Here is a 25,501-nt window from a genome sequence, read left to right as displayed (position 1 = left end):
TATACATATATAGTCACTGCATTCTAGCCATTGTAAATGTCTTATTGTAAACGGTTCGTGACGATGTGTGTGCACAGTGTTTGTATACTGTTTATATGTGTATTAAACTAATACATATAAATAGAAGAAAAAAACAAATTTCTCTCAATCGTAAGATATACACACCGAATGCTTTTGAAACACAGCATTCGATTTCTAAGAAGTTCCGCTACACTTTCTCTGACTAAATTCAAACGGGGTGCTGTCTCAAATATCGGTAGACACGGCTTAGGCGAGGCAATCGAGCTCCTCTGATCAGATCGATTGAATCACCAATTGAGAACGGTAGGCTAAGTATATGGCTACTGTTGAATTTACATAAGGCTGCAGTAATTATCGAAATCGGTTTTACGAATCTTTTGGGGGAAATAAAGAAGATCGAACGCGATTATAACGCGAATAGTCGTGTATTAATGGAACAATTATTATGGCGTAATTGAGAAGCTGGTATTCCTGAAATAATGAAGATTATCTGGCGGGAATTCCCGTTAATGTTGTTTTCCTTTGTGATATTTCGTCGTATGGCCAAAGAGGGCGAGCGGTAACGACAGTTTCCGCTCTGTCGTGGGAATCGGTAAACACTATCGACATTCTATTTCTGGCAAGCTCCCATGACATTTTCCTATACACAAAGACAGATAACGAATGTTTCATTAAGCAAGCACGTGTGGTATTCACAACACAGAATTGCTTGCAACAGGAAAATTATGTGTTACTTGGGCTTTGTTTGGATTTCTCAGAATAATTCTGAATTTTCTGGTTTAGAATACAAAACATGTAAAACGTGTGTAAAAAAAAATTCTAAAATATTTTAATGTTTTAATTTAAATTAGAGAATTTTTCAAAGGATTTACAATTGGAAATATTGATTCTTTCCAAAATCAAAACAAATGTTTTGAAGAGTATTACCTTTATTGGTTAGTTAGAATTTCTCTATCAAGCGACTTATACCTGGACTAGGGTTAAAGTCTTAGTAATACATAATAAACCGATGACAATAAACGGAGCAAAATAAATAAACTTATTTATTCTATTACTTCAATCGTTAATTGAAAGTTATCATTTTTTTATTTCCATTCAAACAATTTTAAAATTATTTCTAATACCTTGTTGACATTTTTTTGTATTATAACGTTAGAAACAATTATCTGAATAAATCAAATTAAAATCCAGTTTCGTACAAAAAATGCAAACTATATGTGACAAATAATTTCAAAATAGTTTGAGTAAAAAGGTAAAAATTATTATTTTTGATTATAGCATTTTAAGTAACAGATATATGAGTCTATACAGTACACTTGACTAAAAGTTGTTCTATAAACATCATTTAGTCATCCAATTGACTAAATAACACCTAAAAGATGTCTTTAAGTCATTTGGTACTCTATGGGTACGTTTCTTTTTTCTACTCTATTTATTGTCATTATTTTATTAGTTTTGTTGTTAAATCTTCGATTCTACAATCCAGGTTTACATAACTTAGTGGGGTAAGCCTTCCTCTCTAGCGAAGTTGAATCTCATCAAAACATTTGTTTTTGTTTTAGACAGAATACATTTTCCCAAGTACACTGTATGGTAAGTGTCAAAGCTTGAATGGAATTAGCAAAATAATTCGTAGGTTAGAAGTAAGATCTAGGTGGAATTAATTGGTGGCGCTGTCGACCGTGTTGGGGGTCAGGGATCAGTTAAAAGTTAATTTAGTCGATGCTAGAGTGCGATTGGAGATTGATAACGGTCGAGGATAAAGGCGATTGGTTGGTTTACGAGGCGGTCTGTTATTATTCGTCGGAGTTGCGTGTGGCGCGAAAGTTCTCGCGATTACTCCATATTGACATACACACACATGTATAACCTATTGGCGGGAGTTCGAGTGGTTGTTCCGTGGACGTAACAACCGATAGTATTATTTCAATCCATTATAATAGCGGTAAATGCAAGCCAGCCGGGCGTCCTTGACAAACGATCTAGATACTGTCGATCGAAAGTCCCCGGAACTGTTGACCGCACCCACCATTAACAAAAGCTTCCAAACATTTTCGGGCTTTAATAGAGCCTATCGTGCCGTGAGAAAAAATAAACAAGACAAACCGTTATTTTCTTCTCATTCATCCATGTACAGATTTTTAGAACGATTAAATTGATTAAGTGGAATCAATAAAAGTTTTTCTTTCTTCTTTTCAAAACAATATCATGATATAAATATATCGATATTATTACCGTAGTTTTACATCACAGGACAAAGACTTTCCACAGATACTTTAGTCTCAAAAAAGCTGCCCTATGTAGAACGGTCGGTTACGACCACGCACTGTTACATTATGCGAATGCCATACACTTGCACCTCAAATGTTACATGGCTGGTTAAACCTGACTCAATTAATACAACAAACCCGCGAATTCTTCCGGTTATAATCTCACTATTAACCAATGCGTCCTTCAAAACAACTTCAATAATCCGAACGAAGCGTCCCACATCTAAAACTGGTCGGAAAGACGCCGAAATAGCAAAGATTCTGGTGATGACGTCATCAAATAACCTCACTTTTTCGTGCGTTCTTCTCGGAGGTCCGACTTAACGGGACGAAGGAAGACAAATTGCGTAAAGCGTTTAGTTTAAATAAAAAGTAGAGGTTAGGGAGGGGGGAGTAACCGCCGCGGGTGGTCGTAAAGTTTGGAGATTGGAAAATGGACGACTTAATGGGATATGGGTAAACGGCAGTAATGCATGGAAAAAGCTATCTTTTTGTTGCGATAACACGGATGGAGGAAAAAAGGAACGAGCCGAGCGGATGAAAATAGAGTTAGGAGAGATTGGTAGAGGTATGCACGGAGTGATCGTGGGGGCAGGTACTTGATAATGCGTCGTTGAAAGGTGCATGCGTCGATGTATGTGTGATTCTATGCCAGTGTGCATGTATGTTTACGTTCGTGTACCAGGGTATACTGTCTCCCAGGGAGCCCGAGTTTCGTGCCGATACCGGGAAATTAAATCAGTCGCTGCTCAACCAGGGACTCCGTGCGGACTCTACGCCAACCTAACCTCTACACTCTTGCTCACGTCAACTTGTCAACATGAGGTGCGTCCTTCCCTTTGTCACGCGTTCTTAAACCGTGACATACCACCACCGTGTCAACTCGCAAATCTCCGCATCGACATGAAAATAATTAGGCCGATCGTGGACTTTATTGAAAAATACCCTCAACCTTGACTTTGCGTTTGCACAACGTGTCTCCGTCGATCTCTTGCTATATATATGTGACTTTAGAGCGCATTAAAATATTGCGGTGAATGGGAAATCCTTCGATAAACATTAACGTTTCGTGCAAGTTTTACGTTCTTTGATAATTTTTTTTTTGAGGGAGTTTAAGTTTATTTATTGCATATTGTGAATTATTAAGACTTTTTTGAGAACGACATCTGTTTGTTATCTTTGACATTTTCAACTGTGACCTTCGGTGACTACTGTTTCAACCTGCATATTTGCGAATGGATGCAAAAATAATTAGGGGGACTAAAATGTATTTAAAAAAATATATATATTCTCAAACATATGTGGATTTTGCATGTAGGCAGCATGATTCTATATATTTCCTCTTATGTCAATGTGACTAGAATATTAAACTCAGTAAAATCTTATTAGTACAGGATAACGGACGTGATATTTACCATAAATTAAAAATTTCTTATTCTACTAAGGGAGAAACCATTTTTCGCAAGTTTGGATGATTAGGGGAATTCCAATAATTCTCCAATCGTGATGTGTTTGGAACACGAGGCCATTGAACCGTAAATATCATTGTTATACGAGGATCACTGGGGCTGCTTATTGTAAAATAATATTGTGTTACTTCAATCGATTATTCTAACAGTGTCAGCATACCTACGGATTTCAAACCTCATGGATTTTGCAGAAACTAATATTTTATATTCATTTCAAACGAAATTTAACCAATTAAAATCAATCTAAATGATTATTTGTTAAATTTTGACGATTTTTATTAAATGTAATTATTAAAAATAACGTGTTCATAAAAAATTATTAGATAGTTGATCAAAAACGCCGTAATATAGTAGAAAATACCGCCCAGAAATTAATTATTTTAATTTCAAACCAGTGATACTAGATTTTAGCATGTGTTTAGCAAGAATATGAGTGAAGGAGGATAAATTACAAAATTGCTAGTAATTGTTCTTTTACAGTCAACTCGAACAAAAACACAATCATGTATTATATATATATATATATATAAGGTTTTTAATTTTAATTTGACTGTAAAAGAAAAATTTCTTTCAACTCAGGAAACATACACACAGCACAAACGTACATTTATATGAAAACGTGATTGTGTTTTAATTGGAAAACGTCTGCAATTTGGTATCACTGCCAAAAGTGAATACATTGATAACAAAAATTATTACAAAAAATAGTGTAAAAGATGATCGGTAATTTTTTGATAGATTTTTATGGCTACTATTGATAACCGGAAGCTGCTGGTTTGACGCGGCAAAGGGAGACGTTTTGGAGACGATAGCACAATGGCCGCTATTGGATTTCGCATTGCCGTACGACCCGCATTATTTGGACCAATTCAAACCGGAAAACGTAGTTCCGACGGGAATCGAGATTGGTTGGAACCGAATCTTCATCAGCGTTCCTCGTTTGCGAGATGGGGTACCAGCAACATTAAATTTTATCCCTAGGAATATACCTCCAGGAAGCAGTCCTCAACTTCACGCGTATCCTTCATGGGACTGGCATGGCGCTGGTATCGGTGACCTCAACTGTTCCAAATTGATTTCCGTTTACAGGTACCAATTGTTCATTGACAAATTAATTTTAGCAATTTTTTCCCATTAATTTTGTTCATATATTGAAAACAGGATAAGAATCGATAGATGCAACAGACTGTGGGTTGTCGATAGCGGTATAATGACGTCGATCGATGACTTTCGTGTGGTCTGTCCACCGAAAATTGTGGTTTTCGATTTGCAAACCGATCGTCTCGTTCGTCTTTACACTTTTCCTCGGCAAGTACGTGTCTAGATATCACGCATAGTGTCAGAAATATTCCTAGAACATTCCAGAACTTAATTTGGCATGTTTGGAACGTTTTAAGATCGTTTCTGACCCTATATGTAGTATATGGATATTGTTTGTTAGATATTTTAAGGTTACAAATATTTTTCTGAATAATAGTTTACTTTTCCAGTCCCTGAGACCTAATTCTCTATTAACCAACATGATCATCGATGACGTCACGGCGACAACCTGCGATGATGTCTTTGTTTACATTAGCGACACCACTGGACCGGGTAAGTTCGTAAGGATCGTACACACCAACACAATGACAGTGAAGTGAGAATTCATAGTTTTGTTAATGCATACTATCAGCGCCCTGATAACGCACGATGTTTAAGGAACATCCTCGGTATGTCTACTGGACGTGTGGATATTTATGGAGCTTTCTACGAATATCCTGAGGATTTTTGTTGTATCAGGCTGTTACTAATATTAATTTTTTTAAAATTTCAAGTGCATCTATTGTATAACTATACATTTACACATTTTCGAAAGAATACAATTATTTTAGTGCGCATAGTCCCTATGCTGACCAATAAGATGGTCGCAACTTGCCGTATAAAAAGTTATTACTCGACAAATTAGTATACAATGTTAGCAGTGATCTATTCTACAAAATCTCACAGTATTTAGAACAAAAATTTCCTTACAACAACAAAAAAATATCAAGCTTCTCAAGAATCGTTTGTAACTTTATAAAATTACAGGAATCGTTGTTTTCGACGGAGCAACTGACAGGAGTTGGAGAGTTTTACACACGTCTATGTTTCCCGATCCAAGTTTTTCGACGTACCAGGTAATTATGCTCGAACACGTAAGAAGAAAAATATATTTAAATATCGAGAATCGTTACAGATCGGCGGTGATTCCTTCGAATTGATGGACGGAGTGGTGGGCTTAGCTTTCTCACCACAACTGAATACGCTTTACTATCAGCCTTTGGCGACCAATCTTTTGTTCAGCGTGCCAACTTCCGCGCTTCAAGGCGGTCCTTTGCCCTTTGGCGAGCAACTTCCGGTGACCGTGGTTGGTAAGAAGTCCAGCCAAGGTCTTGCGCTCGCGGTGGACCCACAAGACGACACCATTCTTTTCTCCCCCTTAACGGAAACTGCAATCGCCTCCTGGCACCCACGAACCAATCAACAAAGGTACCACAAGTTCTTATCACTGTATTTTTTATCTATAAAACGATAACGACAAGCGAATATTAATTTCTTCTCAGTCGGTAATACAGGTACGCGCGTTACCGACCGAGCAGTTTTCAGCAAAAATTCGTTTTCGACAACTTTTACCAGAAATTTCAAACTTCTTTGCTTTTAGGATCATCGCGTTTAGCCCTCAACAACTGCAATTTACGGCTGAACTGAAATTCGCCGAGCGGGACAACGGTGATCTCTGGATTCTGTCTACGAGGTTCCAGAAATTTTTCCGACGACAAATCAGCCCGCGCGAGATTAATTTGCGTATTATGAGAATTCGCTTCAACAGTAACAATGTGCCTAAACCTGGAACATTTTACTTGTCTCATCAGCAACAAAGGATTCCACATTATTTTTACAACAACACCGTCTTAATCTAAGATCGATACATCAATGTCTGGAAAATTTTCATTATGCATGTAATAGTTTCATCTTGTGCCAAAATTGTCGATTATAGAACGAGTCTCAAATTTATAGCGAGTAATAGCGAATTGAAAATTAACAATTACACTGTAGAATGAATATTCGGTGCGGTATGCTTGGTGTACCGTTTGATGCCTCTTGCGAGTATTATTTTCCAGAGCAATTTAAGTCAACCTGATATACTCGTCCAAAACACTGGAGATTTATTTCCTTCGCTAGTAGAGCAACTGCATTGTAGAGATCAATTAGTCTTTTTAAGAATAGCAAAGGTACCGGAAGTGATTTTAACGTCAGCGAGTAAATTCAAGAACACGGATAGTGTTAAGCCAACACATGAATTTTTGGAGTATTTTCTTTTCTTTTTATTTCATTACTCTGACATATATTATATATTTTTTAAAATATTCCTGTCATTATTATTTATTTAACCCATGATTTAGAGTTATTGATCTTATTTATTTATAAATAGTATCTCGATTTTAATGAAAATTAATTTTTTCAAAAGCCAATATCTTGTCGCTGACGATATGTGAGTTGTGCGTGGAAAAAATACAAGAAAGGTCGCTGAATCCACGCATTCCTCTGTAACTTTTCCTTACTAATAAATTTTTTTTAAGTACAAAAGTATAAGCTTCAAGAAACGCCGTTTTATAGCCATACGTTGTAACAAGAGACTGAAAGGGAAAGAGGAAATAGTAAATTTATACTTTTTTTCTAATTGGAACTTAATAAGATTTCTTATAGTTAGTTTTGGTAACTATACATATACAAGGATGTCACAAGATTTTTTTATACAGGTTTTCTCTTTATCCATTATATTTATAGCAAAATTCATTTCAATGACTTTTCTCTAACTTTCATTGTTTTCTAGAATGGTGTATTTTTCTAATTTTAATTGATGGTTCTAAGGTCATTTTTTGAGGTCAAGTTTATTTTTTTATTACACTCTCTTCTTCCATGAGAAAAAAAATAAGTTTTATTCGAAGCGTTTTATATAATAAGACAACGGTTATTTAAATTATTTAATTATATGTACGAATATAAATATGGCTAATATAATTCAGTGCGTTTTCCTGACTCGACATCATTATATTCTTTATGGCGTTATTTAAAAGAAATTGTGATCAAAATAAATGTAAAATATTTAGTATATTTCAGAAATCACATTTTAAATATTTGACGTTCATCATGACCTAGAAAATATTTCATTTCAATTTCCTTAGAGGGCGGATCTAAAAATTAATTTATCTTCGTTACCGTAAAAATATTAGTTTTCTCCATAAAATCATTTTGCATTTGAATGAGATGTACATTGAAAATGCTCATATGAAAAATATTTAAATCTGTTATATTTATGAAGTTGAATGGATTTTTAGTTGCTCAAGATCAATTTTAATGAAACACCCTGTATAATGATGTTCAAGCCAGGTTATATATAATAGAGAGGACCGGGATTCAAACAACGTTAAGAAAAAGAAGAAACTTTGAAAAAATATACCTGTGAAGTAGATAGGCTTCGAGGTAGAAGGATTCACTGACCTATTAAATATTTTTCTTGTCTTTAACATTAATTAAATTAAAAAGTTATTATCAAATTAAACAAATAATTCGTGTAAAACTTATTTATTCTCATAGAATGAGAAGTTTTAACATAAAATTACGTTTCTCTTTAAAGAAAATTAATGTGACCTTAAAACGATATTCAATATATATTCCAAAAAATAAATTTTGGAACACCCTGTATATAGATTATTTCCTATCGCGCTGCTTCATTCGTTAACGTGCGTTATCTATTTTCTATTTTCTACGCCCACTGTTTTTCGCTGCTTTACAGATTAGCGAGATTAATCAGAAATTCAGCAAATTCGTACTGTTCAAGCTTATAAAAACTTTGGCCAAAAGTAATTCTTCCTTTTCAATCTTCTAACCCGTTCAACTTTCTTACAAATAAATATTTATTTACAAATAAAATTACTGCTAAGGTGAATTTTTATTGATTTAAAGAAATAAAAGGGGAATTTGTTATTTATCTAAAAATATAATTGGGCTCCCGTAGCAAATTAGTCGACCAACTGTTAAATTGCCTTCTACTCTATTAATAGCTTAAAGTGTTAAAAACTATACATAATAATTTTTCTCAAAAAGCAAATATTTGTGCACATTTTATAACAAATTAATATTGTTTCAAGTGCTATGGTTATCTGGAAGTGCCGCCACGAGGAAAATTGTATTCCATTTGCGCTTATATTTATTCATTCTATTGACTCAAGTTGCAAATAGCGATAAATTATCAAGGGAGAAAGGTTTATTACAAGAAATTTGCTTGATCCATAAAGTAAGAATAAGTAATGAAAGCACCTTCCATTTCTGCTTTCATAACAGATATTACAGATATCTGCGCGTTTTGCTTTAATTAGAAGTAAAATTTAAAAAAACATCTGATTCAAGTATGAATAACAAATTTGCAACAAATAAATCTAATACCATAATTTTAAAAACATTCATAAAACGATGTCTAATCAATTATGACTAACCTCTATCGCTCAATCCCTACCGCAATCCGGGGAAAAAGAAAGAATGTAGTGTGGTAGGCAATGTGATGACGTCATTCTTGAAATGCATCACATAACGTAATGTCGAAAACGTGTCTAAAACGTACCGGGATTCCAATTTTCAATCTTAAAGAAAGATTGCTGCTACATAAATGCCATTCATCACCATCAGCCAATCTCTGCTACTGTAATAGAAATATAGCAATGTGACAGTGTATACGTTTTTTCTTAATATTATATCTCATACCATACAGTGTCAAACCCGTTCACGAAACAATCCCAAACTCTCAATATCCGAAGAACCTTCCTAGAAAATAACTGCCATCTCTGACCAAACAACGACTGTGATAAAAAAATTAGATTTGCGAGACAGTATATATGGCAGCTTGCAAAAAGACTCATAATTTTAGAGTTCCATTTTATCAGACAAAGTTAGAGTTGTTTCTAAACGCTCGTGAAATGAGAAAGTCTTTAGAAGTCTAAAAGGGTTCAAAGGAGAATACTTCTATTGTTTCATAAAAAGACTTTTACAACAGTTTTAACAGAATTATGTTTAACAGCTGAAACTTTATTTTTGAGGTTATATCTCTTAACATAGCGTACAAACAATTCCTAGAGCGTTGCAGCGAACTGAATACTGAAACTCTTAATATTCGGAGAACATCACTGGCCAATAAATACCATCCCTCGCCCAGCCACTGCTGCCAACAGTGGAGAAAGAAAGAATTAGGGGTGGGGACAGTGATGACGTCACTTTTGGGGTCACCTCACGCGAATTCTTAAACGTATACATTCGATGGACGGTGCAGGCCAACAGATACCGTGCGCTCTCCCCCAAACAGGTTATTCGGGTCAGTGCATAAAAAGGTTAAACTGTGCGGGACTTCCTCGCAAATTGCATGCTGTCGAAGGAGTCTCAAACAAACTCCTATTCATAAATTGTATGTAAACAGTACAGACTCAAGTGCGATACCTGGAAGGACGAGAAGAATCGCAAACAAACATTCACAGATTCTATATTTATATGTATATATGTATATGCATATGCGAGAGTACAGCTATTGCAAAAGTTGCGGTTCCACACACATCTCCGAGTATATATTTAAATTAACCAGCGCGCTTGAAGGTAATCCTAACCTCGCTACGAGTCCATTCCGTATAATTGCCGAGGAACCAGAATGGTAAGAATTTAATTAACGAGAATATAGCTGAGCTGATAGACTGGATTGGCCGATTTTGAGCTCGAAATGACACGTGTCATGTTACAACCGTTGATGAGTGATTGCAGGTTAGTTGACGCTTATTGTGATAACTGTACGAGGCAATTGAACGAGAGTGTTAAATCCACCACGGAGGCCATTAGAAAAATAAATGCAGAAATGGAGACTCGTCAATGGTCATTTCGATCAAGCGACAGTAAAATCAGCGATAAATTTTCAACGAAGGATTTTTCAGGTGAATAGTAGTGGGGGTAACTGGATCATGATACAATATGAGTGCCTTGAATAATTTTTGAGAGATTGTAGGGGAGGTAGGAAACAACAATGAATTATTCTTTATTGCTTTTGAGGTTAGGTGGTTTTGGTAAGGAAATGAAGGATTGGTGGGGAGCTTGCGATTGGTGTTTTTTGAGAAGTCGAGGGGCAGGAATTGGGTAAGAGAAGCTGTAAACGGTGTTTACTTAGGGGCCGGTGACGCCTGATGAACTCTCTCGAGAAAACCGAGGATCAGTCCGCCTGTAACCAGCTTGTCGTACGGATGCTCGCAAACAACGACAGATTTTTTTATCTATATCGCAAGTTCACAACCGATTTTTGCCTGTTCAGTGAAAGTTTGGAAAAAGTAAGCTCTGTCATCCTTCGTTTCACCCGCAACGGACTCAACGCGCAAAAACAACGTCCTGCCTAGTTTTTCCTGCTAACCAGACTGCGCTTTATTTGTAAAACTTCAGTCGAGGTAATCTCACTCGTGTATTTCGATTATTGTAAACAATATCAAGTCATAACAAAAATTCAACCTTAGAATTTTAGTGGAACCCTAGTAACTCGTTAATTGCTCAATGTAAATGTAATTGGAAGCGGAAGAATTTTTTGGTCAATTTTCGCGGCCCATTTATTACGCTGAACTTTATTACTACAATAAAGCATTGACTTCTGGAATTTTTATAACAGGTCATTGTAAATCTAACGATAACTATGTCGGGTAATAAAAAGAAATAAAAGATTCATTTAATTTTCCACTATAATAAAGATATCAATTTTTATTAGCGTACGTATTTTGATTTAATATTTATTACTTATCAGAGGTTTTACGCTAATCGGAACTATTGAGTTTGAGGAAAATTTGTACAAGAAAATCGCAGCATTTTGTTACATATTTAAATAAAAATTTAATAAGAACATCAGCATTTTTTTAAATAACTCAATGTGAAATTTTCTTGTAATTGCAAAGTAGAAATTTTATTTTATAAATTATAGCGTCGCGATGAATTGCTTTTTTATTATTTTATATATATATATATATTTGCCGCAGAAATACTATATCTCGTTTCTTGATTCAGATAATAGTGTGGAGGATAAAAGAATGTCCCTAAACCATTTATTTGTATGAATAAGTTCACTTTACTCCTTACTCACCTGCTCTCCTAATGTTATTTGTTAACAATAAACCATTTGTTTTTAAAATGTGTTTATTTAAATCCTTTGCTTGGTATAGTACAAAAACATGCATCCTTAAACGGATTATTAGCTATTATATTAAATTTAAACAACAACCGCACTGATTACACTGTATTAACAAATTTTTATATTGTTTACTGTAATATTCGTCACTTGGTAGTTAACCTTTAAAGGACGGGTCTGGTACCTAAATGGACTACTAAGAAAAATAAAATGTTTTGTATTATTTTGGAGTTAGTTAGGCCGAGTCCTACCAAAGTATAATTAATTAAAGTGGTATAGTATCCGTTACGTGAACTATACTACTTTAAGTAGTTACTGGTTGTTAGTGATACAGTTCATGTTACGTGTACTATATTAATTTAATTAATGAAACTTTGATAGGACTCGGCCTTAATGTAAAAAATATTTTCCCTAGATGTCTTTACCAAAGGTTGATTATTATTCCAGGATTTTTTTGGTTCATAACACCTCAAAAGCCGAAAAATACAATATTTTAGCTTATAATAGGATAGGTAAGAAATTTGACATTGAAAGATTTTTTTGTATATCAAGAGCCCATCCACGATTTTTTTAGTATTTTTCCCGTGTACAGTGAAAAAAATTACAATATTAACATTTAAAAATCATAATCTTTAATTTTTTGCATCGACCTTTCCCTTATGGACGGGTCTGGTACCTTTAGGGACCACCTGTTTGGTAGCAGACTTATTCGGACTTATATACTCGAGATATATATATATATTAAAATACACGTTTGAAAGAGTTTGATTTGAATGGAATAATTACCCGTCCGCTAAAGGTTAAACTGTACCATAACCTCTAAATCATACAAACGCAAAAATTCCAAATAACGTAATTTTTACACCAAAGAAAAAATACTTAGCACATCACAAACTGGTAAAGTCTTTTAGTCAAGAAAGATGAATAACGTTTTATCTCGCAATTTGACAATCTTATGTATACGGGGACTTGCACTGTTTGTACTGTTTGCACAATGGAACAGGTTAAGGTTAATTTCGGGACTCAATTGTTCCAGAAATTGCGAGATTCCCGATAACCTCATAAAGAAGATGAATAGAACTGTTTCACTGGCATTGATCTGCCTAATTTTTTTACCAGCTATACACGGCTATCCGTCCTACAGTAAACTTAAATCTGTTTTTTCGTGGAAAGCTCTGGAGTTTGCTTTTCCTAGTGACGTCGTTAGGGAAAATGCGATCAGGGATGGCTCCTTTGTGCCCGGGGCCCCGGTCCCTATCGACGTTGACATCTATTTAGCAGGTAAACAAATATTTTTTCCTCACCGATCCATGTGTGAAAATATCGCGCGATTGACGATCGCAAATCATCCTCATCCGCTTGAAGATTTCTTTGAATAATTCTCGGATAATTAATTTTTCTTGTTTATTTTTTTTCAATTCTCACCAGCAATTACCTTATTTTCTATTATCCGGGATGCTTGTTGTTGTTCGATAAGCTTGACAAATAGCCTGGCACGAGAGTAAATAAAATTGTGAATAGTACATTCCTAAACGAGAGAGGAGTCCCCGCTCTCGAGGCTCCTTCTCAAGGGAAGCCATGAGTAATGAGCGCGCGCAGTTTCATTCATTCTTAATTAGCCGTAAAATAAATAAAGCTTTAGGTGCAAATCGACACGCTTAGTCTCGGCAAATCACTTTCTCGCTCGCAAGGCTGTCCGATGGAAGAAAATCAACATTTTCACACGAATTCCCGGTCAAAAGAATGCAAAAAGCCTACCGTTATATTTCCACATTACAATTTTCGTAACCGAGCACGATGAACTTTTTATCGCACACGGGATTTCACGTAAGGAAGTAATAGAGACAATAATACGCAATGTAAATGGGTACAGCAGGAAAAGTATCGTTAACGGTGATTATTGGAGAATTTTTCTTTGTCGACGTAAGGAAAAATATTTATATATATATATATATATATATATATATATATATCCACGCGTTTAATCGTTGTCATGATTGTAATTTGATTATAAGAAATTGTTGAGAGAGAAATTACTATAATCAATATTGCATAATAATTTATTTGGGTATAATGACTCTATCGATTATACCAAGTTTTAAATTATTACTTCCACCGATCGTTAGTAGTTCTAACCTCTAAATATCATTAATTTTACCTTCGTTCCTCGTTCATTTCATCGAATTATGCTCATTATAAATTTTTGTTGTCTTCTAATCGTCAGGTAAGCGAGGGTCGATCGTATTCGTGTCGATACCGAGATTCCAGGACGGGGTACCCGTGACCTTGGGTTACGTCACTGATCAGGTTTCCACGGAGGGGAATCCCATAATCGCTCCTTACCCCAGCTGGGATTGGCAAAGGATTGGCAATTGCGATGGAATTACGAGCGTCTACAGAATTCAAGTACGATGAACCTTCGATACAAAAATAAATACAGGAAATAACGACAAAAAATTGTTTCCTTGCAATTCTTCAACGTCACTCGTCATTCGTTTCGGTTGCACGTACTTTCTAACCTTTCCACAATCTTCGCGTCACTTTGCACGACGAATAGAAAGAAATGTAGGAAAGTTCAGAAAGAGCGGACGATTCTCCAATAATTTCGTAGAAAATGAAGATAATTCTTTTGTTTCACTCGAATTTTCCTCGTTGCTAGGTGGATTCTTGCAACAGACTGTGGGTTCTGGACACGGGTAAAATCGGCGAGAATCAGATATGTCCACCTCAATTGCACGTGTTTTCGTTGCAAAGCAACAGGATAATAGGACAGTACAAATTCCCGAAGGATCAGTACAAGGACGATTCTTTATTCGTCACTCCTGTGGTCGATGTTCGCAATAATGAGTGCCGGGACTCCTTTGTTTACATTGCTGACGTCACAGGTTTCACAATGCTCGTTTACGATCAGCGAAACAACCGTTCATGGAAGATCATCAATAATTTGTTCTATCCTTACCCACCACATGGTACATTCCACATAAAGGGCGACTCTTTTGATCTTATGGACGGAATTATTGGAATGGCCTTGGGGCCTGTAAGGCCCGATGGTGATAGACTTTTGTACTTCCATTCCTTGGCCAGTACGGTCGAGTCTTACGTGCCTACGTCGGTCATCAGGTAAGACTTTTAACCTCCGTATTATTTTTTTTAAGAATAATTATAAACAATGGATTTTTTTAGGAACGCCAGTTTATTCGAGGGAAATGCAGAGGCGGAGGCGAGATCATTCAAAGCGTTCAAGAATGAGAGGTCCTCGCAGTCCGCTGCAGAGGCGATGGACCGAAATGGCGTCCTCTTCTTCGGCCTCATGTCGGATTTGGCGATTGGCTGCTGGAATAGCAAAAACTATCCTGAATATGGCGGCAAGAATATCGAAATTGCTGTATCCAACCCCGACACGCTTCAATTCCCCTCTGGTCTTAAGGTCCGTTAAGGCCGTCGTAAACAATGAAATTATTTAAACACTTAAACTCTAGCAGAACCAATCAATAGTCATTGGAAATTATTCAGAAAGATGCTGTAATTTCCACAGTTATGATTGGTTCGTTTTCTTACCATTGTTGATTTACTGCTTTGGTTTCTTGTGGTCTACACGGAACCTAGGTCCGAATCCATAAACGGAGTTTGGGCTTAATACGATCTCAGTTGAGATCAATTGTTTTATTTCGATTTTCGTTAGAGCACTCAGCTCGGTCTTCCTCTTGAGTAATTGATAAGGTGACATTCGAGCTTAGCCTGGTTCATAGATTCGGAGCTCTAACTATAATAGTATCAGAAAATATCTCTAGAACTTTTAAAAAGTTTATAGTGAGTTCAAGAGAGATCACTTCTTTTGTTTCATAAAAAGAGTACCACACTATTTACAAAAATTTAGTTTGCTAAATGGGTGAGGACACATTCTAATATCTTTTCCATTTTCACAGAATGCCTAGTGCAACATAAAAAATATATTTCTACCCATTATAAACGCTCATTGGAACGTGCCTAGTAGCTCCAACAAAGAAGACATGACTCAACAAAATTTTGCTGTGAATAATCCCAGTGAAATAATTTTCTTAGTTAATTATATTTAGTTTTAACAAGTAACTGATTAAATTAAAGCAAAAATATTTGGTTCAAACAAAATTTGAACAGTTTAAATTAAAATTAATCAATATCAAGTAAATAATTTCAATAGTAATTTTAAAAAGATTATTCATTTGAGTCATGTAATTTTTTTCTCAGTGTATAAAAAACTTTGAATTTACCTTTCAATGATCGTTACTAATTTGCTGTAAACATTTTTTATTTGCTGAAATAAATATAGTCAGTTATTTTTTATTTCTCTCTAATAATCATTTATTATTTACAGATAATCACTGAGAAAAGTGGAAAGCAAGAATTGTGGGTGCTCACCGCATCTTTCCAGCGTTATATGAGTGGCTCCTTGCACTCCAACGAAACTAACTTCCGGGTACAGGCTGGTTTCGTCGATGAACTCGTACGGGGGACCAAGTGCGACGTTTCTGCTTTGGCCATCAAAGACACCTCGACCTTGAAATTTCCCCAGTGAGGATATTGGCACCGCGAAAAGTTCTTTCATCGCAGTCGTTCCTCATCTTGTTCATCCTTCTCATCGTGGAACACCAAATCTTCCACCGAGATCTCGCGAAATTATTGGAAGCTGATCTTCGAACGATACTTTAAAATTTATCAAAACTTTTATTGAATTCTTATTCATGTTTCTCCCCAAATCAAAGATTTTTTAAACAATTAATTGTTAATTATATTTAAATGTTGTGATTTTTTAACAAACTTTTTCGTGGTGCCACGTGGTGTAATGAAATTTAATTCACGTTATATCAAAAATGATTTTTAAAATATTGCTCAAGCTTTACCCTCTGTCAAAGATTTTTGAAATAATTACCCAAATTTATATCAGAATCTCATTAAGATTTTATTAGAAATTTTTATCCAGCTATTAATTCGTGGTGCGGCGTTACGTAAGCCACTAGTAAAGAAATGTCGAAAGTTGTCCCTGAAAGTAGATTAAATGGATTTGATACCATTATTATTATGATGAATGTTTTCTTAATTTATGACATAATTCTAAGCGACTTGTAGTATTTTTAGTGTGTAGAAATTAGGATCACGTTTAGCGTTATACATCGTTTGTTCACAAATATTCACATATGTTCGTTAAAAGTTCCATGTCGTTGATTTTTCTATGCGATAAGATCGCAACTTGGCCATTGATTGGTTTAGAGTTCAATTAGATGAAAATATTTTGTCCCTATTGTCAATTCAATTTTTAATATCTATGGCTGCCCTTGAGTTAATTAAAAAGTGTATAAAACTATTTCATGCAAAAATTGTTAATAAAAGAAATATTTGTTGAAATAATGTGCTTCAGATTTATGTCAATTTCACGAATATTAGGCAACGATAGTAATTTATGTCGTTAAATATTGATCGAAGACTCGATTAGCATATCAAATAAAATGGAACTTGTATAAACCACACATTGGTATATAAAAGTAAAATGCCATTAAAGTCTCTTAGTTTTGTTCACACAGGCTTTTTGTGGTGGATGGGTAAAGAAGTATAAGCCCTATTGAAAAATGAAGTTTCTGGTGTTGTGTCTTGCTGCTGTAGCAAGTGCCACTGCATCTTTGGATTTGGTATACCAATGGAAATATATCGATTATGATTGGTACAGCTTGCAGCACAAAAAAAGTGCAGTCCAAGCGGGCGATTACAACTACACAGCCTCTGTCATAATCGATGTGGATCATGCATACGGTAATATTCCATAAATTCAGTTATATTCTACTTTACATTTTTCTCAACTCCTATATTTATAAATTGTACACTGTAGTCCCTCTATATCATATTCAAAAGATCATTTTTTGAATTTTAAAAACTCCTATAAATTTCTATATCCAAGGCTGCTTCACATTGACCAAACATCGGTCGAAAGAATCGATGACTAATAAAGTCTCTAAGTATAGAATGTTGAATCATTAATAATTTTTTGCTGAATAGATCATTTTAAAAATAGTACAGAAGTTAATTTTTACTTAAAATAATAATAAACTTAGACAAAAATTGAACAAGCACGTTGTACAATATATTGTTATACATTATAAATAAATAATAATATTATTTCAACTGTGCAGATGGTAGAACTTTTGTGACAATTATCAGAAGTCCTGGCGTTCCTGCAACTTTGGCAACAGTCTCTGAAAGGTATGGTCCCGGTGGTCCACTCTTGAGGCCTTATCCTGATTGGCGGTGGACCAAAAAGGGAGACTGCAACGGTCTCACCAATGTCTACAGAGTATCGGTAAGTGGGTCACTGCAGTTTTCAAGGTTTACCATGCAAAAGACTTATATAATGATTCCATTTAATTTGAACTCTTTATTAACAATTTATTATTTCTCACCTCACACAGATAGACAGGTGCAACCGATTGTGGGTTCTGGACAACGGTAGCATAGATGGAAAACAAATCTGTCCAGCCCAATTGCTATCTTTCGACCTTTTCAATGACAAACTACTAGAAAGAATTAAAATACCGCATAGTATATCTCACAGCCCTGAAAATGGTCAAAGCTTACTGGTCACTCCAGTTGTAGAAGCTATTGGACCTAATTGCCAAAAAACATATGTAAGTAAAAATGCTCCATCGACATTTTATTGAATTTGTTGACAGTCTTACCATTGTATGGAAAGTTAAACAAATTGACTGAACCTCCATTGAATATGGATTACAGGTGTACATGGCTGATGTAACCGGAGGTGGTCTGGTAATTTATGGCGATAATAAACTTTGGCGTCTGGAATCCGAGCAGTACAAGTTCAAGCCTCAACATGTTAATTTTACTATCGAAGGTGAGAGTTTTGTTTTGGAGGATGGTGTGATAGGAATGGCCTTGTCCCCAGCCAAAAAAGATGGTAGCAGCAGAGACATCTTCTTCCGGCCAATGGCTTCGTTAGATATGTACACTGTGGAGACCAGTGTGCTGAAGAAATCGAGATTCGATGATAAAATAGCTTACAAGAAGGCTTACCATTTCCTACCGAGTCAAGCAGCAGCTCAAGCTATTTCCTCCGAAGGTACCCTCTTCCTGGGACTCACCACAGAAACCGCAATAGCATGCTGGAACATCTACAGACCACCTACAAAAAGTCATTTGGTAAGTTAACAAAATTTCCATGATAATCATGATTCGAGAGGATGAAATACCTTCTGGGACTAAAAGTATTCTTCATTTTTATTTCAGCAACTCGCCGTCCAAGATAGGGAGAAACTGCAGTTTGCAAGCGGAGTGAAAGTTTTGCCAGCTGGACAGGCTGGATGGGACGAGGAATTATGGGTGGTCACCAATCGTCTGCAAAAAGTTATGAACGGATCTATGAACTTTGAAGAAATTAATTTCCGCATCATGAGAGGATCCGTGAAACGTTTGATCTCTAAAACATCCTCCTGTGGAGCACCCTACGATGATTAGTTTCGATGTTTAGATGTTTAAGCCATATTACTTCCTTTTTATTTGTATAAAGAAAACACTTTGAAGCACGAATTACACGATAAACTATTTTTACTTATTTTATGGATCAATTAAACTATCACAATTTATATATATACCTATATCGTTGAATCCAGACTATCAAAACATATTATTTATAAGCGAAATTGTTATTTCCTTTAAAAAGTATTAAAAACAAGTCACACTCGTGTGATTAAAACTTGTACCAAAAAGTAAAAAACACGGTTTTATCAGTCGGGGTGAATAATTTTCCACGAACTAATCATTTGCAGGAAAGTATAATTTAACGCACGGAATAGCGTTGTTTTAGTAAGTATAATGAATGAGATAAGATAGAGGAAGGGAATGAAAAAACTGGTGCAAGACGACCTCGGTGAATATCGGTTACAACTTAAATAATGGATTCTTTAAATATCATTAAATGTATTAAACGGTGTGTTAAACACTAAATGTGTGTTATAATTTTTACGGCCAAATAAATTTTGTCGCTCGACATTTATTAAAGCTTTGGAGTTATTCGTCAAATACGTACAATTAACGGAGTGTCTAGAGTCACGGAGTGCCATATTTTAGGGACTATCCAAGGAATATGATTTATATAAATGTTGTTTTGCTAAAATTTTACCCTACAAGGAACTCTTATCGGGCTTGATAGGACGCACAGTGATAAAGCGATTTCAGGTAAACTTCTACTTTTAAAATTGTGTATAAAGTTCAGACCAGGAAAGAATGGATTCTTAAATATGCTGTTGACTTGTTAGTGTTTTGGTTGCTAAAACACTTTTGATCCAGTGTGACCAAACATGTTGGGAGATGGGAAATTATTGTTTTTGTTGCTCTCGTTTGGTGTAGCCACCGTATTTGCTAGAAGTGAAATGAAAGTGATATTCGGATGGAAATACGTAGATTTTGATTGGATGTCTCTCGAACAAAAACAACAAGCCATCAAAAACAACGATTACAATCTTACTGCCTGTATTCCATATGACGTAGATAAAGCTCCAGGTAAAAGACCTGATTAGTCTAAGGACTCAAAATTGTACTATGAATGGATAATTGGTAAAATATTCCTTTCTACTTATAGAAAGTAGTTGAGATATAATAACAGGTCGATTAAGCACTATTGCGAGATTTTTTAAAACACAAAAGAATTGTTTTGCTACTTCGAAATTGAACGGTGTTTGAGAAAATATTTATTTCCAATCTACGTAATTTTACACGTTTTCTCGAGGACCAAAAAGCAACTTACAATGTGTATGTACGCTCCCCAATCTCTTTTCACCCTCTGCAAACGGACCAGAGTACAATTCTTAATACCGGAGTCCACAATCTTAAAACTTCATTAAATTAGGAAATATAATTGTTTAGTTGTCATTTAGATCTGGTACAATTTCTTTTCTAATATTTTATATATTTATTTTCGGTCCATTTTTTCTCTGTATTAATCACTGCTCTAAAAGTATCTTGAAAATGTGTAGTAGATCCTAAACATTCTTTTTCTGACACAAAAGAGAATCTGGCCTAGAAATCTGCATTGCAGAAGACTGTCGACATTCTAGCTTTCAACAGATTTTTGATAGTCTGTAGAAAGATTGCTGACAAACTTTTGCAATTCAGACTCCAAGGCTAAATACCCTTCTATGTCGGAAAGAGAATGGTTATGCAGCATATTTTTATAATCCTACTGTAGGGTGGTGAGGTAGCACGCTTGATTTCAAGTCGAAGTCCCAAAAGAACATTGCTGACAGCCTAAAGATTAAAAATACAATACATCAAAAAAAGAATGATGTCAGAACGTTTAATCTTCGAGTAAAAGATAATATAATTGTTTCAGTGAATGTTTGAATAACTGCCTTCAAAACACACTTCTCGTATTATATTTTTTTCTCATTTTAAACTAACATATTTTTTAATCATATAATACACAAGCACTATGTATTTTGGTTGCTTTCCAGTTAACTTGAAAATCAATACAATCAATCACAAATGGTATATTGCATTTCATACAAACTACTTATTTGTCTGATTGTGTCGATTTTTAGGCCACCTTGAAAGAAAAATATATATAAAGGACGCCTGGATATATTTAAAATATTCATAGACTGTTTTTAGACATTTTTTAGATACTGCCTTCTTTTAAAAGACAAAATATCGAAAGGAGATTCTAAATACATTAAAAGGACATTTCTTTATAGAATTTGCAAACTTATAGGAAATTGCATACAACGTTTACTTTTTTATATGTAAATAATTAATTTACAATAAGATTTTAGATCTATTTTCTTAGAAAAATCGAAATATTCTAAATTCTGTCACAGACGGCAGATTCTTCACGACACTGGTCAGAGGTCCAGGAGTGCCTGGTAGTTTATTTACCATTTCAAGTAAAAAGGGAGATGGTGGAAACTTGCTAAAACCGTATCCAAACTGGAGTTGGACAAATAAGGATGATTGCAGTAAAATCATAAGTGTTTACAGAGTTACGGTAAGATTTCCGAAAAGCGTTGCAATGAGCCACAATAAAATATTCTAACCTCAAAACGTTTATATTCACTGTTTATCAGATAAACGATAATATACTTTACGTGCTCGACTGCGGAGTTTACGGAACTGACAGAGTTTGTCCTGCGAAGCTTTTACTTTTTGATCTGATCACCGATAGATTATTGCAAGTAATCGAAATACCGAACAATGTCGCGACTAACGGAAACGGTGCTGGCTTACTGGTTACTCCTGTCCTGGATAAGGGACTACATGGACACAACTACGTAAGTAAATCCAATAATTAATACAGATGAATCAATAATTAAATTTACACAATGAACTTTTTCATAGGTATATATCGCAGACGTCGAAGGTTACGCTTTGGTGGTTGTGAATACTAAAACTAAAGAGAGTTGGAGATTCGAGAACATTGTGTATTCACCGGACAGTGATGCCATGTTCTTTAACATAGGTGGCAATAGTTTCTCAATAGCAGATGGCGTTCTAGGGATGGCTCTTTCTAACCGAAGATCTGTACACTGTAGGTTGTATCAAATTATCAGATTACTTTTTGAGATTCGAACTATGGTTCTGATTGCACATGATGTTCAGGGGACATTCTTTGCATGTCCGATGGATGTGTAAATATTCTCAGAGCGTTCTAAGGATATCCTGGGGTTGTTTGTGCTATTGGGATATGTACCTAAAATATTAACATTTCTTATTTCACTTTAAAATACAACTTTGAATTAAAAATCAGGCAATAGGCATTGACACAAATGATCGAAAAACGTTGCATGAGTAATTAGGAAATTCGATAAATAGAATAACTTTATAAAAATTTTACTTTTCTAGCGAAAATGAGCAAATTGCTATACTTTAGACCTTTGGCATCGTACAAAATGTTTTGGGTAACAGTGAATCAGCTGAAGATGAAGAATAACCAGAATGTTACGTATTGGGAGGAACAGTATACTTTGCCCAGCCAATCCGCAGCTCAAGCCATATCAGACTCGCAAATTTTGTTTTACAGTCTGCTTTCGCAAATATCTATCCAATGCTGGAATACATATGAACCAATGTCGGAAAATAGCACGGTAAGACCAGTAACTCCTAGTATAAATTTAACCCTTATTCTTTGCTGAACGTGCTCCCCTTAATCCTCTATTTAAAGGGTCACATTGATGCTGGTATATAGGGACCGTGCAAATCAACGCAATGATAGTGAGATGAGAATGTGTATTGATGTATATGCATACTATCAGCACAAACTATCGGTCAATTTTCGCAGTTTTTGAGTGTAATTTATTTATGCGTATATAGTTACACATTGACACTTCTCTATCATTAAGTTGATGTGCACGGTCCATATAAAATGTATGAAAAATTGAGATTTTTCATTTGTTGAGTATTTTTTTATGCGACAATTGTTGAGAAATTACTTCTTAAAAGCGTATACCGTATATGAATAAAGATAAAATGAATAAAAGTGCATTTAAATTTTAGATCGATTCAATTTATCTTAATGGAATTAGTTGGCATTTTTATTATTTAAAATTATCGTTAATTTGACCCTGCAGAGGATAAGTGTTAAACTGCTTCATAGCATTTTCGATCGTTAATTTGAAATGAATGAGTTTCTCAATGTTTATAAAAATTTTAATATTTATTATAGTTACGAGTATATGTATTCTTACGTCAATATTCTTGGGAGCCTTAAGTGCTTCATCCTATATAGTACTTTTATAATTTCCATTCATAGACATCGATAATTCAAGGATAAATAATCATTTTTAAATGTAAAGAAACGTGTACTACCATTTCTTGCAGATTTAGTACCATATTTAAAAATCAAACGAAAGCTAAACACTCAACTATAAGATTAACTTGTCACGCTTTAACCTTTAGTACAATATGTTTAGTTTCACTAAAATTTTTAATACTGAGCTAGAGTTTGAGCTAAGTTCGGTTCACAAATTCAACTTTTAATGTTAAATCTAGTCTTAAGTTCCGAATAATTAAGAGACACGGTGGTCTCTCGACAGCAAATTCATATAAAAGTAGATAATGACATGTCTATACCGCCAGCGAGGCACTATCTCTCTTATGCAGCAAGTTTTTCCGTCCTAATTTTTTACTGAGTCAACTGCACAATTTACTTTCAAATTTATACAGGGTGCTTCATTTAATTAGCTCCAAAACGTGACGTACAAGTTCATTCATCCGTGTAACTGTAAGAAATATAAATTTTTAGTATAAAATCTTATTATTGAAACTAAATGAAAAGTATCTTCAGAAAAAGCCTATGATAAAGAATGATATCTCTTAATTCACGAAAATGGACTGTTTTGTGCGTCCACAACCTAGGATGAGTTAATAATCGAAACACTCTTTATAACAAATTCATTGACTATTCTAGGACACGGTTTTTCAAAATGACACGGAAGTCCAATTCCCAAGTGGTATGAAGACAATTAGACATGGATCAATCGCCGAGTTGTTGCTAATGTCGAATCGTTATCAGAAAGTAGCAGACGGGAGTATGGATTTTAACGAAACGAATTTCCGTATTCTAATCGGAAATATAGACGATATGGTGAGAGGAACCAAATGTGCGAAGAACCAACCGATTGGACCACCAAGTTCATAAAACTAGAAATCTTCCTGATGCTGTTCTATTTTATCAGTATCAACCCCTTGCCTTACGATGTATTCCTAAAAAATAAAAAATGACCACTTTCGAATATAAACAAATTTGTACAAAAAATTCATAGATATAGATATAATTATAGTTTCTAAATATACATGGCACAATCAATGAAATATTGAAACATCAAAATCCTTCCACTAATTGTATATAAATATACATCCAGATTAAAACTGTAAGAGCAATGATTAAATTTCATCACATATGTAATGAAATTCATCATTAAAGGTGAAACGACTATTTTAAAGAATAAACGCATTTATAAAAATATTATATATATAGATATATAGCTTTATAATTTCTGACGACACAGAGCATAATCAATGTTAAATCGAAACGTTTAAATGTTACCCAATAACGTATCAAGGTATATAAAGGGTGAAATTAAAGTAAAAATGTTCAAATTTTATTACCTATAATGAGAAACACCTGAGTTATTATTCTTGCTTAATCCAAACTCTTACCACAAGTCTGAACCGATATTAAAATCGAATAAAGCAAAATGAAATCTTTGCAATTTACTCGAATCTTTATAAATTGTTCGTCCTCGACAGTGAATGAAGGAGGAATGATTTGCAGAGATTACTGACAGGAGAAAGGAAACAATTTGTAAAACTTTCTATGCAGAGTATTCACAAACGACCGATAATAATAATAAAAAAAGTAAGGCAGAGAATCATTCAATGACAGAAGACAATTTGTCTGTTTTTTATGAGGATAATTGAGGAATGGCAGGCGAGGAGAGGGTGAGGTGTATATTCGGTTCCCCACCTTGAAGAAAACACGCGTTTCGAAGTGA

At 34.8% G+C, this 25,501-nt stretch overlaps 3 protein-coding genes and 1 long non-coding RNA gene across 5 annotated transcripts; 3 read left to right on the top strand and 1 right to left on the bottom strand.

Moving 5' to 3' along the window:
- The first annotated feature begins 3,003 nt into the window (after nt 1-3,003).
- yellow-e (L-dopachrome tautomerase yellow-e) lies at nt 3,004-6,726 on the top strand. Its single transcript, XM_066736807.1, has 7 exons — nt 3,004-3,116; nt 4,499-4,849; nt 4,922-5,072; nt 5,251-5,353; nt 5,828-5,916; nt 5,976-6,268; nt 6,441-6,726. The coding sequence occupies exons 1-7, from the start codon at nt 3,112-3,114 to the stop codon at nt 6,697-6,699; spliced, it is 1,251 nt and encodes a 416-aa protein (XP_066592904.1). The 5' UTR covers nt 3,004-3,111; the 3' UTR covers nt 6,700-6,726.
- A 621-nt stretch (nt 6,727-7,347) lies between these two features.
- LOC136779279 (uncharacterized) lies at nt 7,348-9,829 on the bottom strand. The gene is made up of 3 exons (XR_010823537.1): nt 9,542-9,829; nt 9,277-9,479; nt 7,348-7,416 (listed from the first exon to the last, which is right to left on the bottom strand). It is a non-coding gene; the product is annotated as an uncharacterized lncRNA (long non-coding RNA).
- A 279-nt stretch (nt 9,830-10,108) lies between these two features.
- Nucleotides 10,109-17,417, top strand: LOC136779277 (dopaminechrome tautomerase-like). Of its 2 annotated transcripts, XM_066736806.1 has the most exons (10): nt 10,109-10,145; nt 10,248-10,475; nt 10,583-10,749; nt 10,870-11,250; nt 12,423-12,487; nt 13,012-13,256; nt 14,200-14,381; nt 14,635-15,095; nt 15,159-15,402; nt 16,330-17,417. In XM_066736806.1, the coding sequence occupies exons 6-10, from the start codon at nt 13,046-13,048 to the stop codon at nt 16,528-16,530; spliced, it is 1,299 nt and encodes a 432-aa protein (XP_066592903.1). In that variant the 5' UTR covers nt 10,109-10,145; nt 10,248-10,475; nt 10,583-10,749; nt 10,870-11,250; nt 12,423-12,487; nt 13,012-13,045; the 3' UTR covers nt 16,531-17,417. The 2 variants fall into 2 exon arrangements, with proteins under 2 accessions (XP_066592903.1, XP_066592902.1); XM_066736805.1 differs by lacking the exon at nt 12,423-12,487.
- A 161-nt stretch (nt 17,418-17,578) lies between these two features.
- LOC136778813 (uncharacterized) lies at nt 17,579-24,977 on the top strand. Its single transcript, XM_066735940.1, has 11 exons — nt 17,579-17,759; nt 18,137-18,303; nt 18,413-18,628; nt 18,735-19,157; nt 19,245-19,471; nt 20,314-20,516; nt 21,830-21,996; nt 22,076-22,279; nt 22,347-22,536; nt 22,851-23,092; nt 24,415-24,977. Exons 1-11 carry the CDS (start codon nt 17,579-17,581, stop codon nt 24,643-24,645), a joined length of 2,451 nt encoding a protein of 816 aa, XP_066592037.1. The 3' UTR covers nt 24,646-24,977.
- Nucleotides 24,978-25,501: the final 524 nt, after the last annotated feature.

The sequence above is a fragment of the Prorops nasuta genome, unplaced genomic scaffold, assembly GCF_024137725.1.
Source record: "Prorops nasuta isolate Cenicafe-Biocafe unplaced genomic scaffold, Cenicafe_Pnas_1.2 PNAS00015, whole genome shotgun sequence".
NCBI classification, from domain to species: domain Eukaryota; kingdom Metazoa; phylum Arthropoda; class Insecta; order Hymenoptera; family Bethylidae; genus Prorops; species Prorops nasuta.
This window is presented reverse-complemented; position numbering and strand designations above follow the sequence as displayed.

Bases quoted from the DNA above. Each gene is read 5' to 3' on its own strand.
- yellow-e (XM_066736807.1), top strand. The intron at 4,850-4,921 runs GTACCAATTGTT...TATTGAAAACAG, and splicing joins AAATTGATTTCCGTTTACAG to GATAAGAATCGATAGATGCA. The intron at 5,917-5,975 runs GTAATTATGCTC...GAATCGTTACAG, and splicing joins CAAGTTTTTCGACGTACCAG to ATCGGCGGTGATTCCTTCGA.
- LOC136778813 (XM_066735940.1), top strand. From the start codon at position 17,579: ATGAAGTTTCTGGTGTTGTGTCTTGCTGCTGTAGCAAGTGCCACTGCA. The intron at 18,629-18,734 runs GTAAGTAAAAAT...TATGGATTACAG, and splicing joins CTAATTGCCAAAAAACATAT to GTGTACATGGCTGATGTAAC. The intron at 21,997-22,075 runs GTAAGATTTCCG...ACTGTTTATCAG, and splicing joins TAAGTGTTTACAGAGTTACG to ATAAACGATAATATACTTTA.
- LOC136779277 (XM_066736805.1), top strand. From the start codon at position 13,046: ATGAATAGAACTGTTTCACTGGCATTGATCTGCCTAATTTTTTTACCA. The intron at 13,257-14,199 runs GTAAACAAATAT...TCTAATCGTCAG, and splicing joins CGTTGACATCTATTTAGCAG to GTAAGCGAGGGTCGATCGTA. The intron at 14,382-14,634 runs GTACGATGAACC...CCTCGTTGCTAG, and splicing joins CGAGCGTCTACAGAATTCAA to GTGGATTCTTGCAACAGACT.